Source organism: Mytilus californianus, unplaced genomic scaffold (assembly GCF_021869535.1).
Source record: "Mytilus californianus isolate M0D057914Y unplaced genomic scaffold, xbMytCali1.0.p SCAF_2, whole genome shotgun sequence".
NCBI lineage: Eukaryota > Metazoa > Mollusca > Bivalvia > Mytilida > Mytilidae > Mytilus > Mytilus californianus.
The window spans coordinates 125554687-125578087 of NW_026262668.1; the positions used below are offsets into that span (position 1 = coordinate 125554687).

General features: G+C 41.9%; 1 protein-coding gene across 1 annotated transcript in view; it reads right to left on the bottom strand.

Moving 5' to 3' along the window:
• Positions 1 to 1476: 1476 nt before the first annotated feature.
• The window catches only part of LOC127727799 (mucin-2-like), a 29633-nt gene continuing 7708 nt past the window's right edge, over positions 1477 to 23401 (bottom strand). Inside the window, 22 exon segments of the mRNA XM_052234914.1 lie at positions 1477 to 2027; positions 2229 to 2294; positions 2622 to 3207; positions 3247 to 4127; positions 4470 to 4589; positions 4860 to 5051; positions 5394 to 5513; positions 6033 to 6438; positions 6481 to 6668; positions 7242 to 7361; positions 7935 to 8054; positions 8473 to 8500; positions 9457 to 9902; positions 10209 to 10364; positions 10938 to 11057; positions 11631 to 12684; positions 13225 to 13598; positions 14172 to 14291; positions 14634 to 15215; positions 16482 to 16601; positions 16876 to 16919; positions 21457 to 21700. Coding sequence (XP_052090874.1) covers positions 1477 to 2027; positions 2229 to 2294; positions 2622 to 3207; positions 3247 to 4127; positions 4470 to 4589; positions 4860 to 5051; positions 5394 to 5513; positions 6033 to 6438; positions 6481 to 6668; positions 7242 to 7361; positions 7935 to 8054; positions 8473 to 8500; positions 9457 to 9902; positions 10209 to 10364; positions 10938 to 11057; positions 11631 to 12684; positions 13225 to 13598; positions 14172 to 14291; positions 14634 to 15215; positions 16482 to 16601; positions 16876 to 16919; positions 21457 to 21700 — 6638 coding nt within the window.

The window sequence follows — 23401 nt, forward strand, 5'->3', positions numbered from 1 at the left end:
TTTCATTCTTTTTTTTCTTTATTGTTGAACATTGCTTTAACTTTTAGAAGTGGGGATCAAACCATATGAATTACATTATAGCTTGTTCCATATCGACATTTAACCCCAGGACAAGGTTATTGAAGACTATTCATGTTTGCTTTTAAAATACCGAAGAGTCGCAATCACAATATAAAAAGTAATAAAAACAAATAAACTGTCATTGATTCTATAATTTCATGCATTATATCTACGTCGCAAAATCCTCGAAAATCTATATACAAAAGCACTTTGTGAGAGAAAAAAATAATTGGTCGCAGGTCAACTGATTCTTCCTTCAAGTAATAGTTAAGTTGGTATAGAGTCATTCTTTGAACTGCAGTGAAATATCAGAAAAAAGTTATGATGTTTAGGATATACGAGAGTGTATTGTAAATCTTTATATTATGTTGCAGGCATTTTCGAAATTTTGGTGACCGAATTTTCAGGCAATTTTATAAAATGCCTAACCTTGACAGGCATTAAATAAAATGACTAAAATACCTAGTCATTTTATAAAATGACTGAAATTTTGAAATAAAATTCATCAAATTGCCTGTTGAAATTAAGATAATTTGTAGAAAATCTAGATTTAAAACATAAGTGTGTAATATAAAGCAGAGAAAAAGAAGGGTATTTTTACAGTCTGGTTGTTTTTTGTGTGCGGTCGGTAGCAAATATTTCATGCATATCTAGGATCAGAACAATTATATATATTGTGTATGGTTGTGAAGCAACGATATTAGTATCTGCATCTTCACTGGTGTCTGTAGTTTACCGATGTTAAAATCTCAGTAATCGATAAAGAAATGAAAAATCAAGGTAACGAACAAAAACCTTAGAAAATCGCATGAACTCTATAAGAAGTGAGATTGTGTACGTCGCAGGGTAAGCGTCTTCTTCTATGCATGAATCATACCACATACAAGGATCTGCTATACCCTGTTAATGCTCTTCAGAAAAAGTATCGGAAGAGCTGAATATGTCACCAAATGTGGTTGTAAATTACTAGACTTGTACTTTCAAAAAAATCTGAACAAAAGTGTAACAAAATTCTGCCATCCAAACATTTCATTAAATCACAAATAATTGTAGAGTTCAATACTTGTGAGAATTTTAAATAGTTCAGTAGAAAATATTTTTAATTATTTTAAATCTTATCAAATCAATTATCAAAGTTAAAAATAACTCTTTGTTAACATTTATATCTATAAAATATTTTCAGCCGTTTTGTAAATTGCAAATAAAATTTTCAAGGCGTTTTGTAAAATGCCTTAAAAATAGTCAAGATATAAAATGCCCGAATCTGACAAAATTTTCAGACATTTTACAAAATGCCTAAATTTAAAAATATCCCTGTTACGTATACATTTTTTCCCTCCCGTCTTCCAAAATGACAAATATCATCGATAAGTTGATCTTTACAAAAACGATTGCAATGATAAAATAAAAAACGTTTCAAAACACATAACGTCTAATACCAGAGACAGTTGTTCCAGTTGAAGATGGTCCTATACTAGATACAGTTGTTCCAGTTACGGATGGTCCTGTACCAGGGACAGTTGTTCCACTTACTGATGGTACCATACTAGTGACAGCTGTTCCAGTAATAGTTGAAGTTCCAAATGATATTCTTGGTGGTGATGTTCCGCCTGCAGCACCCTTTTGAGTAGTTGATACCGTTATTGATGGTCCTGTAACATACACCGTTGTTCCACTTGCTGATGGCCCAGTACCAGAGACAGTTGGTCCTACACTAGGAATAGTTGTTCCAGAAACAGAGACAGTTGTTCCACTTACTGATGGTAATGTGCCAGATATAGTTGTCCCACTTACAGCTGGTAATGTAACAGAGATAGTTGATCCACTAGCTGATGGCCCAGTTCCAGGGAGAGTTGTTCCAGTAACTGATGGTACTGTAGCAGAGACCGTTGTTCCACTGACTGATGACCCAGTACCGGGGACAGTTGTTCCAGTTACGGATGGTCCTACACTAGGAATAGTTGTTCCTGTAACAGATGGTCCTGAAACAGAGACAGTTGTTCCACTTACTGATGGTACTGTGCCAGATATGGTTGTCCCACTTACAGGTGGTACTGTAACAGAGATTGTTGATCCACTAGCTGATGGCCCAGTTCCAGGGACAGTTGTTCCACTTACTGATGGTACTGTAGCAGAGACCGTTGTTCCACTGACTGATGACCCAGTACCGGGGACAGTTGTTCCAGTTACGGATGGTCCTACACTAGGAATAGTTGTTCCTGTAACAGATTGTCCTGAAACAGAAACAGTTGTTCCACTTACTGATGGTACTGTGCCAGATATGGTTGTCCCACTTACAGGTGGTATTGTAACAGAGATAGTTGATCCACTAGCTGATGGCCCAGTTCCAGGGACAGTTGTTCCAGTAACTGATGGTACTATAGCAGAGACCGTTGTTCCACTGACTGATGGCCCAGTTACAGATGTTCCTACACTAGGAATAGTTGTTCCTGTAACAGATGGCCCTGAAACAGAGACAGTTGTTCCACTTACTGATGGTACTGTGCCAGATATGGTTGTCCCACTTACAGGTGGTATTGTAACAGAGATAGTTGATCCACTAGCTGATGGCCCAGTTCCAGGGACAGTTGTTCCAGTAACTGATGGTACTGTAGCAGAGACCGTTGTTCCACTGACTGATGGCCCAGGTACGGATGTTCCTACACTAGGAATAGTTGTTCCTGTAACAGATGGTCCTGAAACAGAGACAGTTGTTCCACTTACTGATGGTACTGTGCCAGATATGGTTGTACCACTTACAGGTGGTACTGTAACAGAGATAGTTGATCCACTAACTGATGGCCCAGTTCCAGCAACAGTTGTTCCAGTAACTGATGGTACTGTAGCAGAGACCGTTGTTCCACTGACTGATGGCCCAGTTACGGATGGTCCTACACTAGGAATAGTTGTTCCTGTAACAGATGGTCCTGAAACAGAGACAGTTGTTCCACTTACTGATGGTACTGTGCCAGATATGGTTGTCCCACTTACAGGTGGTATTGTAACAGAGATAGTTGATCCACTAGCTGAAGGCCCAGTTCCAGGGACAGTTGTTCCAGTAACTGATGGTACTATAGCAGAGACCGTTGTTCCACTGACTGATGGCCCAGTTACAGATGTTCCTGCACTAGGAATAGTTGTTCCTGTAACAGATGGCCCTGAAACAGAGACAGTTGTTCCACTTACTGATGGTATTGTGCCAGATATGGTTGTACCACTTACAGGTGGTACTGTAACAGAGATAGTTGATCCACTAGCTGATGGCCCAGTTCCAGGGACAGTTGTTCCAGTAACTGATGGTACTGTAGCAGAGACCGTTGTTCCACTGACTGATGGCCCAGTTACGGATGGTCCTACACTAGGAATAGTTGTTCCTGTAACAGATGGTCCTGAAACAGAGACAGTTGTTCCACTTACTGATGGTACCGTGCCAGATATGGTTGTCCCACTTACAGGTGGTACTGTAACAGAGATAGTTGATCCACTAACTGATGGCCCAGTTCCAGCAACAGTTGTTCCAGTAACTGATGGTACTGTAGCAGAGACCGTTGTTCCACTGACTGATGGCCCAGTTACGGATGGTCCTACACTAGGAATAGTTGTTCCTGTAACAGATGGTCCTGAAACAGAGACAGTTGTTCCACTTACTGATGGTACCGTGCCAGATATGGTTGTCCCACTTACAGGTGGTACTGTAACAGAGATAGTTGATCCACTAACTGATGGCCCAGTTCCAGCAACAGTTGTTCCAGTAACTGATGGTACTGTAGCAGAGACCGTTGTTCCACTGACTGATGGCCCAGTTACGGATGGTCCTACACTAGGAATAGTTGTTCCTGTAACAGATGGTCCTGAAACAGAGACAGTTGTTCCACTTACTGATGGTACCGTGCCAGATATGGTTGTCCCACTTACAGGTGGTACTGTAACAGAGATAGTTGATCCACTAACTGATGGCCCAGTTCCAGCAGCAGTTGTTCCAGTAACTGATGGTACTGTAGCAGAGACCGTTGTTCCACTGACTGATGGCCCAGTTACGGATGGTCCTACACTAGGAATAGTTGTTCCTGTAACAGATGGTCCTGAAACAGAGACAGTTGTTCCACTTACTGATGGTACCGTGCCAGATATGGTTGTCCCACTTACAGGTGGTACTGTAACAGAGATAGTTGATCCACTAACTGATGGCCCAGTTCCAGCAACAGTTGTTCCAGTAACTGATGGTACTGTAGCAGAGACCGTTGTTCCACTGACTGATGGCCCAGTTACGGATGGTCCTACACTAGGAATAGTTGTTCCTGTAACAGATGGTCCTGAAACAGAGACAGTTGTTCCACTTACTGATGGTACCGTGCCAGATATGGTTGTCCCAGTTACAGGTGGTACTGTAACAGAGATAGTTGATCCACTAACTGATGGCCCAGTTCCAGCAACAGTTGTTCCAGTAACTGATGGTACTGTAGCAGATACCGTTGTTCCACTGACTGATGGCCCAGTTACGGATGGTCCTACACTAGGAATAGTTGTTCCTGTAACAGATGGTCCTGAAACAGAGACAGTTGTTCCACTTACTGATGGTACTGTGCCAGATATGGTTGTCCCACTTACAGGTGGTATTGTAACAGAGATAGTTGATCCACTAGCTGAAGGCCCAGTTCCAGGGACAGTTGTTCCAGTAACTGATGGTACTATAGCAGAGACCGTTGTTCCACTGACTGATGGCCCAGTTACAGATGTTCCTGCACTAGGAATAGTTGTTCCTGTAACAGATGGCCCTGAAACAGAGACAGTTGTTCCACTTACTGATGGTATTGTGCCAGATATGGTTGTACCACTTACAGGTGGTACTGTAACAGAGATAGTTGATCCACTAGCTGATGGCCCAGTTCCAGGGACAGTTGTTCCAGTAACTGATGGTACTGTAGCAGAGACCGTTGTTCCACTGACTGATGGCCCAGTTACGGATGGTCCTACACTAGGAATAGTTGTTCCTGTAACAGATGGTCCTGAAACAGAGACAGTTGTTCCACTTACTGATGGTACCGTGCCAGATATGGTTGTCCCACTTACAGGTGGTACTGTAACAGAGATAGTTGATCCACTAACTGATGGCCCAGTTCCAGCAACAGTTGTTCCAGTAACTGATGGTACTGTAGCAGAGACCGTTGTTCCACTGACTGATGGCCCAGTTACGGATGGTCCTACACTAGGAATAGTTGTTCCTGTAACAGATGGTCCTGAAACAGAGACAGTTGTTCCACTTACTGATGGTACCGTGCCAGATATGGTTGTCCCACTTACAGGTGGTACTGTAACAGAGATAGTTGATCCACTAACTGATGGCCCAGTTCCAGCAACAGTTGTTCCAGTAACTGATGGTACTGTAGCAGAGACCGTTGTTCCACTGACTGATGGCCCAGTTACGGATGGTCCTACACTAGGAATAGTTGTTCCTGTAACAGATGGTCCTGAAACAGAGACAGTTGTTCCACTTACTGATGGTACCGTGCCAGATATGGTTGTCCCACTTACAGGTGGTACTGTAACAGAGATAGTTGATCCACTAACTGATGGCCCAGTTCCAGCAGCAGTTGTTCCAGTAACTGATGGTACTGTAGCAGAGACCGTTGTTCCACTGACTGATGGCCCAGTTACGGATGGTCCTACACTAGGAATAGTTGTTCCTGTAACAGATGGTCCTGAAACAGAGACAGTTGTTCCACTTACTGATGGTACCGTGCCAGATATGGTTGTCCCACTTACAGGTGGTACTGTAACAGAGATAGTTGATCCACTAACTGATGGCCCAGTTCCAGCAACAGTTGTTCCAGTAACTGATGGTACTGTAGCAGAGACCGTTGTTCCACTGACTGATGGCCCAGTTACGGATGGTCCTACACTAGGAATAGTTGTTCCTGTAACAGATGGTCCTGAAACAGAGACAGTTGTTCCACTTACTGATGGTACCGTGCCAGATATGGTTGTCCCAGTTACAGGTGGTACTGTAACAGAGATAGTTGATCCACTAACTGATGGCCCAGTTCCAGCAACAGTTGTTCCAGTAACTGATGGTACTGTAGCAGATACCGTTGTTCCACTGACTGATGGCCCAGTTACGGATGGTCCTACACTAGGAATAGTTGTTCCTGTAACAGATGGTCCTGAAACAGAGACAGTTGTTCCACTTACTGATGGTACTGTGCCAGATATGGTTGTCCCACTTACAGGTGGTATTGTAACAGAGATAGTTGATCCACTAGCTGAAGGCCCAGTTCCAGGGACAGTTGTTCCAGTAACTGATGGTACTATAGCAGAGACCGTTGTTCCACTGACTGATGGCCCAGTTACAGATGTTCCTGCACTAGGAATAGTTGTTCCTGTAACAGATGGCCCTGAAACAGAGACAGTTGTTCCACTTACTGATGGTATTGTGCCAGATATGGTTGTACCACTTACAGGTGGTACTGTAACAGAGATAGTTGATCCACTAGCTGATGGCCCAGTTCCAGGGACAGTTGTTCCAGTAACTGATGGTACTGTAGCAGAGACCGTTGTTCCACTGACTGATGGCCCAGTTACGGATGGTCCTACACTAGGAATAGTTGTTCCTGTAACAGATGGTCCTGAAACAGAGACAGTTGTTCCACTTACTGATGGTACCGTGCCAGATATGGTTGTCCCACTTACAGGTGGTACTGTAACAGAGATAGTTGATCCACTAACTGATGGCCCAGTTCCAGCAACAGTTGTTCCAGTAACTGATGGTACTGTAGCAGAGACCGTTGTTCCACTGACTGATGGCCCAGTTACGGATGGTCCTACACTAGGAATAGTTGTTCCTGTAACAGATGGTCCTGAAACAGAGACAGTTGTTCCACTTACTGATGGTTCCGTGCCAGATATGGTTGTCCCACTTACAGGTGGTACTGTAACAGAGATAGTTGATCCACTAACTGATGGCCCAGTTCCAGCAACAGTTGTTCCAGTAACTGATGGTACTGTAGCAGAGACCGTTGTTCCACTGACTGATGGCCCAGTTACGGATGGTCCTACACTAGGAATAGTTGTTCCTGTAACAGATGGTCCTGAAACAGAGACAGTTGTTCCACTTACTGATGGTACCGTGCCAGATATGGTTGTCCCACTTACAGGTGGTACTGTAACAGAGATAGTTGATCCACTAACTGATGGCCCAGTTCCAGCAACAGTTGTTCCAGTAACTGATGGTACTGTAGCAGATACTGTTGTTCCACTGACTGATGGCCCAGTTACGGATGGTCCTACACTAGGAATAGTTGTTCCTGTAACAGATGGTCCTGAAACAGAGACAGTTGTTCCACTTACTGATGGTACTGTGCCAGATATGGTTGTCCCACTTACAGGTGGTATTGTAACAGAGATAGTTGATCCACTAGCTGATGGCCCAGTTCCAGGGACAGTTGTTCCAGTAACTGATGGTACTATAGCAGAGACCGTTGTTCCACTGACTGATGGCCCAGTTACGGATGGTCCTACACTAGGAATAGTTGTTCCTGTAACAGATGGTCCTGAAACAGAGACAGTTGTTCCACTTACTGATGGTACCGTGCCAGATATGGTTGTCCCACTTACAGGTGGTACTGTAACAGAGATAGTTGATCCACTAACTGATGGCCCAGTTCCAGCAGCAGTTGTTCCAGTAACTGATGGTACTGTAGCAGAGACCGTTGTTCCACTGACTGATGGCCCAGTTACGGATGGTCCTACACTAGGAATAGTTGTTCCTGTAACAGATGGTCCTGAAACAGAGACAGTTGTTCCACTTACTGATGGTACCGTGCCAGATATGGTTGTCCCACTTACAGGTGGTACTGTAACAGAGATAGTTGATCCACTAACTGATGGCCCAGTTCCAGCAACAGTTGTTCCAGTAACTGATGGTACTGTAGCAGAGACCGTTGTTCCACTGACTGATGGCCCAGTTACGGATGGTCCTACACTAGGAATAGTTGTTCCTGTAACAGATGGTCCTGAAACAGAGACAGTTGTTCCACTTACTGATGGTACCGTGCCAGATATGGTTGTCCCAGTTACAGGTGGTACTGTAACAGAGATAGTTGATCCACTAACTGATGGCCCAGTTCCAGCAACAGTTGTTCCAGTAACTGATGGTACTGTAGCAGATACCGTTGTTCCACTGACTGATGGCCCAGTTACGGATGGTCCTACACTAGGAATAGTTGTTCCTGTAACAGATGGTCCTGAAACAGAGACAGTTGTTCCACTTACTGATGGTACTGTGCCAGATATGGTTGTCCCACTTACAGGTGGTATTGTAACAGAGATAGTTGATCCACTAGCTGATGGCCCAGTTCCAGGGACAGTTGTTCCAGTAACTGATGGTACTATAGCAGAGACCGTTGTTCCACTGACTGATGGCCCAGTTACAGATGTTCCTGCACTAGGAATAGTTGTTCCTGTAACAGATGGCCCTGAAACAGAGACAGTTGTTCCACTTACTGATGGTACTGTGCCAGATATGGTTGTACCACTTACAGGTGGTACTGTAACAGAGATAGTTGATCCACTAGCTGATGGCCCAGTTCCAGGGACAGTTGTTCCAGTAACTGATGGTACTGTAGCAGAGACCGTTGTTCCACTGACTGATGGCCCAGTTACGGATGGTCCTACACTAGGAATAGTTGTTCCTGTAACAGATGGTCCTGAAACAGAGACAGTTGTTCCACTTACTGATGGTACCGTGCCAGATATGGTTGTCCCACTTACAGGTGGTACTGTAACAGAGATAGTTGATCCACTAACTGATGGCCCAGTTCCAGCAACAGTTGTTCCAGTAACTGATGGTACTGTAGCAGAGACCGTTGTTCCACTGACTGATGGCCCAGTTACGGATGGTCCTACACTAGGAATAGTTGTTCCTGTAACAGATGGTCCTGAAACAGAGACAGTTGTTCCACTTACTGATGGTACCGTGCCAGATATGGTTGTCCCACTTACAGGTGGTACTGTAACAGAGATAGTTGATCCACTAACTGATGGCCCAGTTCCAGCAACAGTTGTTCCAGTAACTGATGGTACTGTAGCAGAGACCGTTGTTCCACTGACTGATGGCCCAGTTACGGATGGTCCTACACTAGGAATAGTTGTTCCTGTAACAGATGGTCCTGAAACAGAGACAGTTGTTCCACTTACTGATGGTACCGTGCCAGATATGGTTGTCCCACTTACAGGTGGTACTGTAACAGAGATAGTTGATCCACTAACTGATGGCCCAGTTCCAGGGACAGTTGTTCCAGTAACTGATGGTACTGTAGCAGATACTGTTGTTCCACTGACTGATGGCCCAGTTACGGATGGTCCTACACTAGGAATAGTTGTTCCTGTAACAGATGGTCCTGAAACAGAGACAGTTGTTCCACTTACTGATGGTACTGTGCCAGATATGGTTGTCCCACTTACAGGTGGTATTGTAACAGAGATAGTTGATCCACTAGCTGATGGCCCAGTTCCAGGGACAGTTGTTCCAGTAACTGATGGTACTATAGCAGAGACCGTTGTTCCACTGACTGATGGCCCAGTTACAGATGTTCCTACACTAGGAATAGTTGTTCCTGTAACAGATGGCCCTGAAACAGAGACAGTTGTTCCACTTACTGATGGTACTGTGCCAGATATGGTTGTCCCACTTACAGGTGGTATTGTAACAGAGATAGTTGATCCACTAGCTGATGGCCCAGTTCCAGGGACAGTTGTTCCAGTAACTGATGGTACTGTAGCAGAGACCGTTGTTCCACTGACTGATGGCCCAGGTACGGATGTTCCTACACTAGGAATAGTTGTTCCTGTAACAGATGGTCCTGAAACAGAGACAGTTGTTCCACTTACTGATGGTACTGTGCCAGATATGGTTGTACCACTTACAGGTGGTACTGTAACAGAGATAGTTGATCCACTAACTGATGGCCCAGTTCCAGCAACAGTTGTTCCAGTAACTGATGGTACTGTAGCAGAGACCGTTGTTCCACTGACTGATGGCCCAGTTACGGATGGTCCTACACTAGGAATAGTTGTTCCTGTAACAGATGGTCCTGAAACAGAGAGAGTTGTTCCACTTACTGATGGTACCGTGCCAGATAAGGTTGTCCCACTTACAGGTGGTACTGTAACAGAGATAGTTGATCCACTAACTGATGGCCCAGTTCCAGCAATAGTTGTTCCAGTAACTGATGGTACTGTAGCAGATACCGTTGTTCCACTGACTGATGGCCCAGTTACGGATGGTCCTACACTAGGAATAGTTGTTCCTGTAACAGATGGTCCTGAAACAGAGACAGTTGTTCCACTTACTGATGGTACTGTGCCAGATATGGTTGTCCCACTTACAGGTGGTATTGTAACAGAGATAGTTGATCCACTAGCTGAAGGCCCAGTTCCAGGGACAGTTGTTCCAGTAACTGATGGTACTATAGCAGAGACCGTTGTTCCACTGACTGATGGCCCAGTTACAGATGTTCCTGCACTAGGAATAGTTGTTCCTGTAACAGATGGCCCTGAAACAGAGACAGTTGTTCCACTTACTGATGGTACTGTGCCAGATATGGTTGTACCACTTACAGGTGGTACTGTAACAGAGATAGTTGATCCACTAGCTGATGGCCCAGTTCCAGGGACAGTTGTTCCAGTAACTGATGGTACTGTAGCAGAGACCGTTGTTCCACTGACTGATGGCCCAGTTACGGATGGTCCTACACTAGGAATAGTTGTTCCTGTAACAGATGGTCCTGAAACAGAGACAGTTGTTCCACTTACTGATGGTACCGTGCCAGATATGGTTGTCCCACTTACAGGTGGTACTGTAACAGAGATAGTTGATCCACTAACTGATGGCCCAGTTCCAGCAACAGTTGTTCCAGTAACTGATGGTGCTGTAGCAGAGACCGTTGTTCCACTGACTGATGGCCCAGTTACGGATGGTCCTACACTAGGAATAGTTGTTCCTGTAACAGATGGTCCTGAAACAGAGACAGTTGTTCCACTTACTGATGGTACCGTGCCAGATATGGTTGTCCCACTTACAGGTGGTACTGTAACAGAGATAGTTGATCCACTAACTGATGGCCCAGTTCCAGCAACAGTTGTTCCAGTAACTGATGGTACTGTAGCAGAGACCGTTGTTCCACTGACTGATGGCCCAGTTACGGATGGTCCTACACTAGGAATAGTTGTTCCTGTAACAGATGGTCCTGAAACAGAGACAGTTGTTCCACTTACTGATGGTACCGTGCCAGATATGGTTGTCCCACTTACAGGTGGTACTGTAACAGAGATAGTTGATCCACTAACTGATGGCCCAGTTCCAGCAACAGTTGTTCCAGTAACTGATGGTACTGTAGCAGAGACCGTTGTTCCACTGACTGATGGCCCAGTTACGGATGGTCCTACACTAGGAATAGTTGTTCCTGTAACAGATGGTCCTGAAACAGAGACAGTTGTTCCACTTACTGATGGTACCGTGCCAGATATGGTTGTCCCACTTACAGGTGGTACTGTAACAGAGATAGTTGATCCACTAACTGATGGCCCAGTTCCAGCAATAGTTGTTCCAGTAACTGATGGTACTGTAGCAGAGACCGTTGTTCCACTGACTGATGGCCCAGTTACGGATGGTCCTACACTAGGAATAGTTGTTCCTGTAACAGATGGTCCTGAAACAGAGACAGTTGTTCCACTTACTGATGGTACCGTGCCAGATATGGTTGTCCCACTTACAGGTGGTACTGTAACAGAGATAGTTGATCCACTAACTGATGGCCCAGTTCCAGGGACAGTTGTTCCAGTAACTGATGGTACTGTAGCAGATACCGTTGTTCCACTGACTGATGGCCCAGTTACGGATGGTCCTACACTAGGAATAGTTGTTCCTGTAACAGATGGTCCTGAAACAGAGACAGTTGTTCCACTTACTGATGGTACTGTGCCAGATATGGTTGTCCCACTTACAGGTGGTATTGTAACAGAGATAGTTGATCCACTAGCTGAAGGCCCAGTTCCAGGGACAGTTGTTCCAGTAACTGATGGTACTATAGCAGAGACCGTTGTTCCACTGACTGATGGCCCAGTTACAGATGTTCCTGCACTAGGAATAGTTGTTCCTGTAACAGATGGCCCTGAAACAGAGACAGTTGTTCCACTTACTGATGGTACTGTGCCAGATATGGTTGTACCACTTACAGGTGGTACTGTAACAGAGATAGTTGATCCACTAGCTGATGGCCCAGTTCCAGGGACAGTTGTTCCAGTAACTGATGGTACTGTAGCAGAGACCGTTGTTCCACTGACTGATGGCCCAGTTACGGATGGTCCTACACTAGGAATAGTTGTTCCTGTAACAGATGGTCCTGAAACAGAGACAGTTGTTCCACTTACTGATGGTACCGTGCCAGATATGGTTGTCCCACTTACAGGTGGTACTGTAACAGAGATAGTTGATCCACTAACTGATGGCCCAGTTCCAGCAACAGTTGTTCCAGTAACTGATGGTACTGTAGCAGATACTGTTGTTCCACTGACTGATGGCCCAGTTACGGATGGTCCTACACTAGGAATAGTTGTTCCTGTAACAGATGGTCCTGAAACAGAGACAGTTGTTCCACTTACTGATGGTACTGTGCCAGATATGGTTGTCCCACTTACAGGTGGTATTGTAACAGAGATAGTTGATCCACTAGCTGATGGCCCAGTTCCAGGGACAGTTGTTCCAGTAACTGATGGTACTATAGCAGAGACCGTTGTTCCACTGACTGATGGCCCAGTTACAGATGTTCCTACACTAGGAATAGTTGTTCCTGTAACAGATGGCCCTGAAACAGAGACAGTTGTTTCACTTACTGATGGTACTGTGCCAGATATGGTTGTCCCACTTACAGGTGGTATTGTAACAGAGATAGTTGATCCACTAGCTGATGGTCCAGTTCCAGGGACAGTTGTTCCAGTAACTGATGGTACTGTAGCAGAGACCGTTGTTCCACTGACTGATGGACCAGTAACGGATGTTCCTACACTAGGAATAGTTGTTCCTGTAACAGATGGTCCTGAAACAGAGACAGTTGTTCCACTTACTGATGGTACTGTGCCAGATATGGTTGTACCACTTACAGGTGGTACTGTAACAGAGATAGTTGATCCACTAGCTGATGGCCCAGTTCCAGGGACAGTTGTTCCAGTAAGTGATGGTACTGTAGCAGAGACCGTTGTTCCACTGACTGATGGCCCAGTTACGGATGGTCCTACACTAGGAATATTTGTTCCTGTAACAGATGGTCCTGAAACAGAGACAGTTGTGCCTTTTACTGATGGTACTGTGCCAGATATGGTTGTCCCACTTACAGGTGGTATTGTAACAGAGATAGTTGATCCACTAGCTGATGGCCCAGTTCCAGGGACAGTTGTTCCAGTAACTGATGGTACTGTAGCAGATACCGTTGTTCCACTGACTGATGGCCCAGTTACGGATGGTCCTACACTAGGAATAGTTGTTCCTGTAACAGATGGTCCTGAAACAGAGACAGTTGTTCCACTTACTGATGGTACTGTGCCAGATATGGTTGTCCCACTTACAGGTGGTACTGTAACAGAGATAGTTGATCCACTGACTGATGGCCCAGTTCCAGGGACAGTTGTTCCAGTAACTGATGGTACTGTAGCAGATACCGTTGTTCCACTGACTGATGGCCCAGTTACGGATGTTCCTACACTAGGAATAGTTGTTCCTGTAACAGATGGTCCTGAAACAGAGACAGTTGTTCCACTTACTGATGGTACTGTGCCAGATATGGTTGTACCACTTACAGGTGGTACTGTAACAGAGATAGTTGATCCACTAGCTGATGGCCCAGTTCCAGGGACAGTTGTTCCAGTAACTGATGGTACTGTAGCAGAGACCGTTGTTCCACTGACTGATGGCCCAGTTACGGATGGTCCTACACTAGGAATAGTTGTTCCTGTAACAGATGGTCCTGAAACAGAGACAGTTGTTCCACTTACTGATGGTACCGTGCCAGATATGGTTGTCCCACTTACAGGTGGTACTGTAACAGAGATAGTTGATCCACTAACTGATGGCCCAGTTCCAGCAACAGTTGTTCCAGTAACTGATGACACTGTAGCAGAGACCGTTGTTCCACTGACTGATGGCCCAGTTACGGATGGTCCTACACTAGGAATAGTTGTTCCTGTAACAGATGGTCCTGAAACAGAGACAGTTGTTCCACTTACTGATGGTACTGTGCCAGATATGGTTGTCCCACTTACAGGTGGTACTGTAACAGAGATAGTTGATCCACTGACTGATGGCCCAGTTCCAGGGACAGTTGTTCCAGTAACTGATGGTACTGTAGCAGAGACCGTTATTCCACTGACTGATGGCCCAGTAACGGATGTTCCTACACTAGGAATAGTTGTTCCTGTAACAGATGGTCCTGAAACAGAGACAGTTGTTCCACTTACTGATGGTACTGTGCCAGATATGGTTGTACCACTTACAGGTGGTACTGTAACAGAGATAGTTGATCCACTAGCTGATGGCCCAGTTCGAGGGACAGTTGTTCCAGTAACTGATGGTACTGTAGCAGAGACCGTTGTTCCACTGACTGATGGCCCAGTTACGGATGGTCCTACACTAGGAATAGTTGTTCCTGTAACAGATGGTCCTGAAACAGAGACAGTTGTTCCACTTACTGATGGTACCGTGCCAGATATGGTTGTCCCACTTACAGGTGGTACTGTAACAGAGATAGTTGATCCACTAACTGATGGCCCAGTTCCAGCAACAGTTGTTCCAGTAACTGATGGTACTGTAGCAGAGACCGTTGTTCCACTGACTGATGGCCCAGTTACGGATGGTCCTACACTAGGAATAGTTGTTCCTGTAACAGATGGTCCTGAAACAGAGACAGTTGTTCCACTTACTGATGGTACTGTGCCAGATATGGTTGTCCCACTTACAGGTGGTACTGTAACAGAGAGAGTTGATCCACTGACTGATGGCCCAGTTCCAGGGACAGTTGTTCCAGTAACTGATGGTACTGTAGCAGAGACCGTTGTTTCACTGACTGATGGCCCAGTTACAGATGTTCCTACACTAGGAATAGTTGTTCCTGTAACAGATGGCCCTGAAACAGAGACAGTTGTTCCACTTACTGATGGTACTGTGCCAGATATGGTTGTCCTACTTACAGGTGGTACTGTAACAGAGATAGTTGATCCACTGACTGATGGCCCAGTTCCAGGGACAGTTGTTCCAGTAACTGATGGTACTGTAGCAGAGACCGTTGTTCCACTGACTGATGGCCCAGTAACGGATGTTCCTACACTAGGAATAGTTGTTCCTGTAACAGATGGTCCTGAAACAGAGACAGTTGTTCCACTTACTGATGGTACCGTGCCAGATATGGTTGTCCCACTTACAGGTGGTACTGTAACAGAGATAGTTGATCCACTAACTGATGGCCGAGTTCCAGCAACAGTTGTTCCAGTAACTGATGGTACTGTAGCAGAGACCATTGTTCCACTGACTGATGGCCCAGTTACGGATGGTCCTACACTAGGAATAGTTGTTCCTGTAACAGATGGTCCTGAAACAGAGACAGTTGTTCCACTTACTGATGGTACTGTGCCAGATATGGTTGTCCCACTTACAGGTGGTATTGTAACAGAGATAGTTGATCCACTAGCTGATGGCCCAGTTCCAGGGACAGTTGTTCCAGTAACTGATGGTACTGTAGCAGAGACCGTTGTTCCACTGACTGATGGCCCAGTTACGGATGGTCCTACACTAGGAATAGTTGTTCCTGTAACAGATGGTCCTGAAACAGAGACAGTTGTTCCACTTACTGATGGTACTGTGCCAGATATGGTTGTCCCACTTACAGGTGGTACTGTAACAGAGATAGTTGATCCACTAGCTGATGGCCCAGTTCCAGGGACAGTTGTTCCAGTAACTGATGGTAATGTAGCAGAGACCGTTGTTCCACTGACTGATGGCCCAGTTACAGATGGTCCTACACTAGGAATAGTTGTTCCTGTAACAGATGGTCCTGAAACAGAGACAGTTGTTCCACTTACTGATGGTACTGTGCCAGATATGGTTGTCCCACTTACAGGTGGTATTGTAACAGAGATAGTTGATCCACTAGCTGATGGCCCAGTACCAGGAACAGTTGTTCCAGTAACTGATGGTACTGTAGCAGAGACCGTTGTTCCACTGACTGATGGCCCAGTTACGGATGGTCCTACACTAGGAATAGTTGTTCCTGTAACAGATGGTCCTGAAACAGAGACAGTTGTTCCACTTACTGATGGTACTGTGCCAGATATGGTTGTACCACTTACAGGTGGTACTGTAACAGAGATAGTTGATCCACTAGCTGATGGTCCAGTTCCAGGGACAGTTGTTCCAGTAACTGATGGTACTGTAGCAGAGACCGTTGTTCCACTGACTGATGGCCCAGTTACGGATGGTCCTACACTAGGAATAGTTGTTCCTGTAACAGATGGTCCTGAAACAGAGACAGTTGTTCCACTTACTGATGGTACTGTGCCAGATATGGTTGTCCCACTTACAGGTGGTACTGTAACAGAGATAGTTGATCCACTAGCTGATGGCCCAGTTCCAGGGACAGTTGTTCCAGTAACTGATGGTACTGTAGCAGAGACCGTTGTTCCACTGACTGATGGCCCAGTTACGGATGGTCCTACACTAGGAATAGTTGTTCCTGTAACAGATGGTCCTGAAACAGAGACAGTTGTTCCACTTACTGATGGTACCGTGCCAGATATGGTTGTCCCACTCACTGTGGTACCTGAGAATAGAAAAGAAAAATAACAGTGTAGAACATTATTTGAAATCGTATTTTATTCTGTAATTCAGAATTTATATTTATCAAACTAACTATACTGAAAACATTACTTACGTCACACAAGGATATATAAAGACTTTGTAGAAGTGTATATTCCAAAATTTACAAGACATATGACTATAAAGAAATATAAAAGTAATGAGATATGATGTGACTGACAATGAGACAACTATCCGTAAAGGGAAAAAAATGTGAAAAATTACTGGGTTTTGTACGACTTTCAACAGTGAGAAAAACGCATAACGTGTTACTGTAGAAGACTATTTAATGTCCCAGGGTTACAAAGAATGAAACAATTGAAAAGAGAAATTCAACAGTCCGATTTATATTACATCAATAAACCAAAAACCAGTTATGACAGAAAATAACAAGCTAAATCCCATAAACTTATTTAACCATAAACCGGTCACACAAGGCATTTTAACAATAAGTGTGCTTATAAGGAGCACACTCACCACAATAAACAGGTATATATTTATGATACCAAAGACGAATAAATTCCAACTTAATTAATTTTTCCACTGAAATATCAACACGCTGTACTTTAAGATTCATTTGAAATTATCAATGCGCAAGATACACGTTATCTTTAATCGATCAACCGGAAATGACAATTATAACGAACATGAAGCCAAGGTAAATAATTTTTTTCAGTCATGTTTCAGTTGAAAATTGTATCTATATTGCTGTTCATATACATATGATAAGCATGTGAATTCTCTCTCTCTCTCTCGTATTATAAATATAATATAACATGTATTCATTTATTAAAACATTTCACACTGAGTTGTATAAGCATTCAATCAATTAATAGGTCACATAAAGAGATTTTTTACAGTAACAGGGTCATGAGAGAAATAGCTTAAATCGTGAGAATACGATGTCTCTAGGTATCAACTCCCATTATTTAATTGCAATAATAATAATACACTCGCTTAAGCCTCGTTTGTTGTTAAACTAAAATGAGACGAAAAACTGACAAGCGATTCTATTTAAATAATATCTTGTTATGAGACATATAAATAAGCTATCAAAGACCCGACATGAAAAAATGTGAAACAATTCAAACCAGGTAAATTATGGCCTAATCTATACAATAAACAAAAACCAAATATGACAAACACGAACCAACGACAACCACTGAATTACAGGCTCCTTCCTGACCTGGGACAGGCAAAACATCATGTATGTGGCGGGGTTAAACATGTTGTTTGTGATCGCCCAGCCCTCCCCTAACCCGGGACACTGGTGTTACAGCACAACTTAAGAAGAACAAACTGTAAAAATCAGTTTCAAATAGCTTAACTCAATTAATTGGTACGAAGCAAAATAAACCAAATAACATAAAAACAGTGGACACAAAGCACCGATATAAGAGTATTGGCAGTTACTGAAAGCTAGTTCATAGTTCATCCAGTTATGATATATCCATGCATTGTGACAAACCTCCCTAAGTGTGTAAAGTTGAAATTTTAAACTTTTAACTACACAGAATCTGTACAAAAGCATTTAAGAGGTAATCAAGACCTTTCTTAATCCAAATATCGAGATTCAGATTTTAACCAGCAGTTTTAAATTTAAAACTTATTCAAGAGAGAGGCGAAAGATACCATAGGGACACTCATAAGTCGAAAATAAACTGACAACGCCATGACTAAAAAAGAAAAAGACAAACAGACAAACAATAGTACACAAAACACAACATAGAAAACTAAAGACTGAGCAACACGAACCCCACCAAAAAACTGGGCGTGATCTCAGGTGCTCCGGAAGGGTAAGCAGATCCTGCTCAACATGTGGCACTCGTCGTGTTGCTCATGTTAGTACACACCCGGTAATAAGTCTAATTCGGTAGGTCACATTCGGGAAAAGGGGGGACGGGATTGTAGTTACGACATTAGGAACATATCCGCTATCATCTGTGAAACGGATATTCGATAACGCTCAACCATCTCGTGATGGCGTCCGTAAAACTTACGAAGGGATGATTTCAACTTCACCACTTGGAACTCTTGGTTTAATAGCTTCCTTGTGAGCAGCAACCCTCTATCAAGAAAATCATGATAGAAAATACAAGCCCTGGAATATCGTATCAACTGGGAGATATATACTCCGTATGCAGGCGCTGCTGGAATGTTGCTACATAGAAATGGAAAGTTCACAATTGGGAAGCTGAAATCATCTCTTTTGTCGTAAAGTTTTGTTTTCAACCGACCAAATGTATTGAATTATTGAGCATTGAAAAGCACTATTATTTCATGATAACAATATTCCAAAAATCAGAATTTAGCGTAGACAAGAACTTTTTACCCAATCCGGAGCTGCTGCATGATTCAGGATATTTAGCTAGATTATTTTAATTCTACATGCAATAACCCAAATGTTGTACTGGTGTACAGAAATAAAGACACGCTGACAAAGACACGCTGTCAGCGTGTAAAACGGCCATTGAATGAATTGTGTCCGGAGTCCGTAAAGGGTCTGTTTCAAGGCAACATTTCTGTCCCTGTCTAACAAATCCTCATATATTTTCAAGTTGCAGTCGAAATTCGTGGTCTCAATCTCGACCAGCAACTTCGCAACACCTATGTATTGGATTATTATAAGTTTGTCCTGAATATGCATGAAATATTTGTCACTAAGTGTTAGGCATAAAACAATCAATCAAATATTTTGCAATTTGTAAACGTTGAAATGTATTTTTCAATGCCGGTTTACAACTGTTAACCGTCCACTCACAATCATCATCGCTGTCTTTTAGCCGCGCTGAGTATTTGACTCAAATCATTTGCTTCACTAGAAAGAAGCTACGCCACTACATTGATTAAATACATACCGACAAAACAAGCATGAAGTTCAACGTCTACATAGTAAGGTTGATTTGGATTGTTTTTGGTCAAAAATGTAATAATAACTCTGTCTGCATATGTATCAGCTGGGAATATGGCAACATCGTCTCCGTCATAGACCTGTACAATTAAACATCAGTATCATACCAGTACAGGTGTACATACCACTAGAACGTTTTACTCAATCAATTTAGTTCATGCGTTAGTAGAAAGTGTTTTAAACGGTTTAAGTAGAGTGTCATTAAATTTATTTGAATTATTTTTACTTTGTAGTTTTCCCTCCGATTGTATTTATAATGTTCTATTATAATTTACACCAAGATGTTGTTAAATGAAATTGGATATCCTTCATTAATCATGCTTTTAAATAAGATCAAATCGCTGGAAGACCTTCCCTCTCCCCCTTTCCTAAATATTGAAAACTATCAACTTGCATTGACACTTAATAATATTTTTGTGTAAATGACGCCCATTCGGGCTCCCATCAGGTGTATCTAATATACATAAATTTATATATTTCTGATATACCTATAAGCTGTACATGTATTGCTTCTGGTTTGAAATAAACAGTAAGCTTTCAAGACTGGTATATTTCGCAAATTCACCTCTCAAAAATTGTATTTTTATGGTTAGCTCCACTGTATTTGAAATGTTAAACTTATATCAACAAGTTTTTCCCGTTCTTGTCATGTGTGGTGTTTGTTGAGTCAATTAGTTTTGCTTTTTACCATCGATGTGTTATTCCTTTATATTCTTATATATATATATATATATATACAAGTCTAAATTGAAAACAACGTTCAAACCTATGATTGCGTTGGATAAAAACTTTTATACGTGTGCATGCAAAACTAATTTCTTGGTAGAGGGGTCTAAATACAGCACAAACAACATTTTTCAAAAGACCAAAAAGTGAAAAGTATATTTTAACAAAACGCATTTGACTAACAGGTCGAACAACTGATTTTCTTAAACCCTGCTGACTGCCATTGACGATTGCCAAATAAATTGATCACCAGATGTAATAAATGGATCTTAATCATAAATTAAATACTAAAAAGAAAACAATAAACTTGCGGAAAAGATGGTATACCGCAAACAAAAGGTGCAAAGGTTTTTGTACACCATATCCGGATTTCGACAATTAATGTCTCTTCAGTGATGTTAGGAATCGAAACGGTATTTGGAAAGCCATACAATTTAACTCAATTTAGGATAGACTCTTGAATTTTGAGGAGTCAAATTGGATGAACGGATCATATAAACCCGAAGGCAAATATAATACAAGCCCAAACGAAAAAATATAAACAAGTCTAAATTGAAAACAACGTTCAAACCTATGATTGCGTTGGATATAAACCGCAATTTTTATACGTGTGCATGCAAAACAAATTTCTTGTTAGCGGGGTCTAAATACAGCACAAACAACATTTTCCAAAAGACCAAAAAAGTGAAAAAAGTATATTTTAACAAAACGATTTTGAAGGTATATATATATGATATAGAACTTATTTTCCTCTAAATTTAGCATTATGTATGCACGAACGTGTAAATAACATAGAGTTAAATTGCTTACAGGTCCAATCTGCCGAGGATTGACGTCGTCAAAATCTTGCACGCTAACAATATACGAAGCCACATTGCTTTCATCAGAGAGCGGCACAATGTCTATGTTTCCTAATTCTGGTCTTGCATCTAATGTTATGATTATTGATGGATTTTGATCAGGTACGTCCGGTATGATTAATAAATCTCCTCCAGGTCGGATTTCCTCAATATCATTTTGTGTTGGAACGTTTGATGTAATACTTCCTGGAGCAATTAATGCTGGGTCTTCCATACCTTCAACTGTATCACACGGTAGTATCGTAGTCTCTGTAAAAATATAACAAAATTAGTGTAAAAGATCTAATGTTGCTGTAACACATAAGCAATGATCACTCTGTTATGGACACAGTTGTTAATTCTTAATTCGATACAAAAAAAAAAATAGCAAATTTACTTTCCACAGAAAAATAATGTGAGCGCTCGACATTTAGGACACTCCAAATTGATTCATAATTATTCGGACTCGCTCGCTTCAAAATTTTGGAAACATATAAAAAAAGTTAGCGCCAGTCACTGAAGACTCTGTAAATAATCGCATCAATGCAATGAAATCAACTGTTTCATTTTCACTTTTTTTAAATGCCATCGCTCGCTCCAATTTTTGTACATGAAAGTCAGGAGACACACAGTACTTTTAAATGATATCTGGTTGAAATATATTATATAAGCAAGATTGTGTGATAAATTCAAACAGACATGGAGTCAGACTATTCAAAGCTGTTCGAAAGCTTTGAATTACCTTAATGTTAAGAATATACTTTGTTTTGAAGATTATTTCAATATTTCAGAGGAAAAAGATTTTTTTGTGTTTTATAAATTCTGAATATGTAATCATACGTTTCCAGTTGAACTTGGAAGATAGTTCAATAGAAAGTTAAAGTACCGATTATCAGGTTGGCTGCATATTGATATTGTAAAATATCAGCTGCTCGACATTATATGAAGCCTATTTGAAATCCTTCGCTGTGCTCACTCGACAAAAAGCTTCATATAGTGACTCGCAACTGATATTTTACAATATCAATATGCAGACAACCTAATAATCGGTACTTATCTAGACATAGGGGATGAGTGCCATTATAAAATAGAATTTTTTCACATTTTTTATAAGAGAGAAATACATTTATAAAAAAAGAGGTTTAAATGTAATGCCAAATATCATGCTCTTTAATAAAATTATGTTTTTTCTACAAACAGGACAGATATCATAAATTTATGTACGTTAATAAGAATTATAAACAAGCGAGTGTGTCCTTCTGAATATATTGAAATTGTTTTTGTGGTTGATGTTTATATTATATTTATGTTTATGTATTTAATGTGATATTATACATATCTTCTCTGTACCTATGTATTTGGTGATGAGAAATAAAGATATATAGATAATAACATGTATTCAATTTCCCTTGAATTAAAAATACTTTATGACCTGATATAAATACTTTATGCCCTGATATATAAATACTTTATGACCTGATATAAATATTTTATGGCCTGATATAAATACTTTATGGTCTTATATATATACTTAATGACCTGATATATTTTGAAAAAAAATTCACAAAACAATGTGACTCAATTATACATGCATCACCCCGCTATCCCCGCCTACCAACCCACGTCAATGTGACGGACCTCTTTTCAAGATTTATAGCCACAGGCACTTGTCTCTATAATTGTTTTATCTATAGAATTTAATGTGATTAATATATTAAAGTATATAGTTTTATTTCAGAGACAAGTGCCTGTGTTTATATCATGTGTAAGCCTAACAGTTCTTCAGCCACCAAATGTGGGCTCAATCAACAATTGCACATAGCTAAGAGAATCACCAAATCCGAACTAAAAAGTGCACGTCGTTTTAATAGAATTGCTAATGAAAACTGCACATGAAAAAAAAACAAACAAAAAAACATGTAATTAATCTATCAAACGCCAATTATCAAATCAAGAATATATATCCTGTAA